Source organism: Saccostrea cucullata, unplaced genomic scaffold (genome assembly GCF_032062105.1).
Source record: "Saccostrea cucullata isolate Sc308-1 unplaced genomic scaffold, CSIRO_AGI_Scuc_v1 ctg16973, whole genome shotgun sequence".
Classification (NCBI taxonomy): domain Eukaryota; kingdom Metazoa; phylum Mollusca; class Bivalvia; order Ostreida; family Ostreidae; genus Saccostrea; species Saccostrea cuccullata.
The window spans coordinates 4,034-9,767 of NW_026941268.1; the positions used below are offsets into that span (position 1 = coordinate 4,034).

Below are 5,734 nucleotides of genomic sequence, written 5' to 3' on the forward strand. Positions count from 1 at the left end.
GGTCCAGAAAAAGTGAAACATACGCGAAAGCATCCTGGGTAGTGTAGATATTAAATTGTCCAAATTATGAACCCTTTGGGTAGAGTGGGGTCACAAAAGGTATTACAAGGGGGAAATTTGGTAAAGAACTGCATGGTCAAAGCTATTCAGGTGAGCAATGTGGCCCATGGGCCTCTTGTTGTTTTTAAAATTGTCCCCATAGTAAAGTCAAACTGTGAAATACTGGTACTGAAACTGCAATTTCAACTGAAAACTCACATTAACTTTATGCACCCAGTATTGTATTGTTTATATTTGATAATATTGATAAGATTTTTTAACTTGCTTGAAATCCATGATATGAGAAAAAAAAATTGTAATTTTTTTCCTATACATTTTTTAAAGGTGTGTTCAGTGTATGATGAATTACTAGAGCTCCTGCAATATGAAACTGGCTTGAAGAAGCACCTGGATCGTTCAAGATGCTTCAGTATTGGATTCCCTATGAATGAAAATGAAAGACTAGGAACACTCTTGGAAGTTGAAAACTGCCTTGCCAATATTGCCAGGCAAGAGAGATGGAGAGAAACAATTCCCAAAGATTGGGCATACTGTGAAGTTGTCTTGAGGAGTAATAAGCAGAAAGGACAGAAACTTATTTCATTAAAAGATTTCAGAAAACAGGTTGCAATCAAAAAGACGGGAAAAGACAGGGATACGTGTGATGTGTTGCGATTATACAATGATTTTGGCATCATTCTGTATTTTAATGAAAACAATTTGAGAGAAGTTGTAGTAACAGATGTGCAATGGTTTGTAGACTGTTTTAAGTCTATCATTACAGATCCCATGCATGTTAGAGACTTAGTTCAAAATGACAAAGACTGGCAGTATTTCTATAATAGTGGCTATCTTTCCGATGGTCTTTTAAAAAGAATCTGGAAAAACCAGAAAATGGACATTAAAAAATGCTTTTCAGCATTGAAATACATGCAACGCCTGGGTTTGGTTGCGATTGGAAAAAAAATGCATTACATTGCATGTATGAATAAATTAGAATTCACACATGAACTGAAATCTCGCGTTTGGTCCTTGGAGGAGAAAACATCAGTGTTGGTGTTCAATTTTAAGTTCCTTCCAAATTTTTTTTATTTTCGTCTTGTTGTTGCATTGATTGTGGAGGAAGCTGAAGACAGCAAATGGACAGTGATTGAAGACAATGGACAGAAGTGTTTGTTTAAGAATGTAGCATGCTTCAAACATAAGGAACATATCATTATTCTTGCACTCCAAATATCATCCATTCAAGTGCAGATTTTTAGAATGGGGGAAAACTGTCTTGTTTCTCCAATTACACTTAACATTAGAAAGAAGGTTGAAGATGTTTTGAAGAAACTGACTAAAAACTTCCATAAGAAAACAATTTACACAGTTGGATTCCAATGTTCCACGAAGAACGTTCTTGAAGAATGTGTCACATCTTTCCTGCCTGAAGAAGCCATATGTGGGAAAGAAAAATTTTCATGTCCAAATCATGGACTGCAAAACTATCATGAGATAGATCCAGTTGACATTCTTTGTTACTGGAAACTTGGTAAGTTTTATTTTCCAACTGAATTTTTTGCCCTGGAAAAAGCATTACAGATTGATTGATTGAATACTGTTTAACGTCCCTCTCCAGAATATTTCACTGATATGGAGACGTCACCATTGCCGGTGAAGGGCTGCAAATTTAGGCCTATGCTCGGCACTTACGGCCTTTGAGCAGGGAGGGATCTTTATCGTGCCACACCTGCTGTGACATGGGGCCTTGGTTTATACGGTCTCATCCAAAGACCGCCCCATTTAGTCGCCTTTTACGACAAGCAAGGGGGTACTGAGGACCTATTCTAACCCGGATCCCCACGGGACAAAAGCATTACAGAAGAAAATACCAAACATGAAAATTAATATTTGTTTGGTTTTTAGCTCACCTGAGCCGAAGGCACATTCTAAATATCGATTTTAAAACACCAAAATCTCTTTCAATTGTTTTTCCTGTCTTTATCTGTGCAGAGTTGTACATGTCTTCTGATGCATTGGTAGGGTTTAAGACAGGTGTAAGGAGCCCTGGGCGAAGTGGGTAAGCACTCTCTCCAAGTAGCCAACCATCTGAAATTGTCCCATATTAAAACAAGTCTTTTAAAAAGGAATTATTCCTAATAAACGAATTGTGGGATATCCTGTCTATTTTGCAATAATGTTCATAGTTCCATACATTGCACCTAATTGTTTTTTGGGAATCCTGCTATCTCATAAAAAGCACGTTATGTGTCATTGAGTTCGCCCTGATCTGTAGGCAATATATATAGTAATTATGCCGTTTAATTTGTCAGTCAGTCAGTTTGTCTTTTTTTGTCAGCGCAACTCCTCATAAACCGCTGCACAGCAGCAAAACTTTGCAGGTATTTAGGACACGTGTAATGTGCAAATGCTCGAATTGTTGGCATATTAGAGGTCTAGGTACTTTTACCTGTTAATAATAGCTTCATCCATCTCGTAATCAAGCGATTTCCATTATTTTTTCCGATAACAAAAGGGCAACACTTTTGTCTATATTCAGACAAGGATCTTGACATTAGGGTCCTGAGTTTTTAACTTAGAGATATCTTGGCCATACCTTAATATAGAGATGAACAGTTTGTCAGCGCAACTCCTCATAAAAAATGCACGCACTTTGAAAAATTTTTTCAAAGTGCAAACTTTGCAGGTATTTAGGACACAATGTGTAGTCCTTTTTTGTGCATATTCCCACAGGACTTTGCAATTCCGATTCCATTATTCCTTTTTCCGGGAATTTCCGCACTTTTTAACTTAGGCATTTGGCCATACCTTGAATATAGAGATGAACAGTTTGTCAGCGCAACTCCTCATAAACCGCTGCACAGAATTTCGTTAAACTTTGCAGATATTTAGGACACATGTAGATGTGCATATTACCAGGAAATTCCGATTCCATTAATTTTTCCGGGACTTCCCGCACTTTTTAACTTAGGCATTTGGCCATACCTTTTATACAGAGATGAACAGTTTGTCAGCGCAACTCTTCATAAACCGCTGCACAGAATTTCGTCAAACTTTGCAGATATTTAGGACACAATATGTAGATGTGCATATTCCCCGGAAATTTGGATTCTATTTTTTTCCGGGACTTTCCGCACTAAATACTTAGGTTTTTGGCCATACCTTGAATATAGAGATGAACAGTTTGTCAGCGCAACTCCTCATAAACTGCTGCACAGAATTTCGTTAAACTTTGCAGATATTTAGGACACAATATGTAGATGTGCACATTACCAGGATATTCCGATTCCTTTATTTTTCCGGGACTTTTCGCACTAAAAACTTAGGTTTTTGGCTATACCTTTTACATAGAGATGAAAAGTTTGTCAGCGAAACTCCTCATAAACCGCTGCACAGAATTTCGTTAAACTTTGCAGATATTTAGGACACATTATGTAGATGTGCATATTACCAGGAAATTCCGATTCCTTTATTTTTTGGCCATAAAAACCTTTTATATAGAGATGAACAGTTTGTCAGCGCAACTCCTCATAAACCACTGCAAAGAATTTCGTTAAACTTTGCAGATATTTTGGACACAATATGTAGATGTGCATATTACCAGGAAATTCCGATTCCTTTATTTTTCCGGGAATTTCCACACTTTCCAACTTAGACTTTTTGGCCATATTTTGAATATACAGATGAACAGTTTGTCAGCACCACTCCTCTTAAACTGTTGTACATAATTTCCATTATTTTATCCCAAAGAGTTTTGCCTATTATTCAAGAAAATTTCTCACCCCCCCCCCCCCCAACCCCCAACCACTTCAAATTAATGTTTGGATTTGTATAATGCCAAGAAATTTTGATTCCATTATTCATCTAGAAACTTCATTCCACATTTAAATGTCCTCATATGCAAGACATTTTGATGTGAAGATTTTTTTGCAATTATTGCCCTTTTTCATCTATACTATGTATTTAAAGTGCACTAGCTGTGCCTTTCATTATGTGTTTCACCGTCAAGTTTTGGGGGAGCGTGGGGTATGTGAGCTAGCTCACTTTTTCTTTCATTCATTAATGACAAATGAATGGTACTAAACAGTTTCAGTTTTTCAGACATTCACAGGGTCAAAAGGTCATAAGTGAACCTTGTTCTTTGCAAGGATGATGCATCTTTGAATGCATACTACCAGACTTGCTTCAGATGCTTGATCTGACCTACATTTTCCAGATGAGTGAACAGGCTAAAGTTGTTGGTGCAGGTCTCATTTCCAAGTAACTATGAACCTTATATCCAAACTTGTATGGATGATACCTCAACGGATACATACCTCAGTGAAACCTGTCTAATCTGACATGCACTGGGAGACCAATTTTGTTTCGGAATAGAAAGTGTGCCATATTGCAGAGTTAAAAGTAACATAGAAGTAAGTAAAATGGGAAAGAATTTTTAGGTTCAAATTTACAGTGTGATGAATTACACAGGTGTCAGACAGTTTTCACTGTATTAGACTTCCTTTGGATCTGGATCTGACCTACATTTTCTGGATGAGTGAACAGGTTACAAAATTAACAGTAATAAAGAAAGATTAACATCACAGCAATGTTTTAAGGTATCATTTGAATTAATTTTTTTTTAATTACAACTCACTGATATTACCATGACAGGGTATTACCCAGGCTACTACTCCAAGAATGATGCAGGGAATCTTACTGAAAATGTCCTGTCTGAGATGGATCTGGTGAAATTAACAAAAGTGGTTGGACCCAAAGAATTGGAGTTAGTCGCTAAGTATCTTGGTTTGACACAGATACAAATTGACACATTAGAAATGGAAAACACTTCAAGATCTATTCATACTCTGATCCACAAAATTTTTCTTGCTTGGAAGAGGAAAGCAAAGCAAAGAGCAACTATGGAAGAACTGGAAAAGGCTTTTCAGAATGCTGAAAGAGAGGCAGATGCAAAAATAGATTGGAACAATTTCCAGAAGGTCAAATCTGATATTCTGAGGAAAAGAAACTCTTTTTGAAGGATATGTGGCCTTGAAATATTAAAGGCATTAAGTCATACTCTATTTCATAATTTTCTACTTTCTCAGAGTGTCAAAATTTCTAAGATGTTAATTTTTTATACTAAGCTGGTATTGATTATTTTTTTTAAAAAGGACAAGATAGGCTTAGCCCCCTTGGCCCTTGGTTGGGGTTTCTTTTAATATGATGTAACAGTTATAAAAAAAACACCCTGTTGTCACCCCTGCCACAATTGTGTTATGATTTTTACATCAAATAATATAGGCCAAGATTGAGCCAATACTATACCTTGCCCTTTGAAAGATTTTTTGAAGTGTATATTTTTTTAAATTGATAAAAATGTAAATCTAGAATGTTGTTTTAAAGTTTGAGAAAACCTTGTGTTTTTTAATCTACTTTAGGGTTTAAAGTATATTTTAAATGTATTGTATACTATGTATTTGTGAACTGGCAGCTTATGGAGAGGTTTAAAATTTCTCAAGTGCAAATTAAACTCCAAACCAGGCTTCAAGCTCAAAATGGTTCGTACCCAATGGAAGGTCTGTTCAAAAAGAATACACCTGTAATAAATGAAAGCCCTTGTATTATCAGTTCAAAGGTTATTGTCCAGGATAAAGTTGGTGAAACTAGGAGATCAAGGTCAAAATGTCCATTTTTCAATACCCAATGAAAG

At 36.3% G+C, this 5,734-nt stretch overlaps 1 protein-coding gene across 1 annotated transcript; it reads left to right on the forward strand.

Annotated features, from left to right (window-relative positions):
- Positions 1-384: 384 nt before the first annotated feature.
- Positions 385-5,072, forward strand: LOC134257528 (uncharacterized; the record flags this gene model as incomplete). The annotated part of the gene is made up of 2 exons (XM_062740132.1): positions 385-1,573; positions 4,696-5,072. Coding segments are annotated over 2 exons (1,554 nt in total), but the record flags the coding sequence as incomplete, so codon positions are not given.
- Between the last annotated feature and the right edge of the window lie 662 nt (positions 5,073-5,734).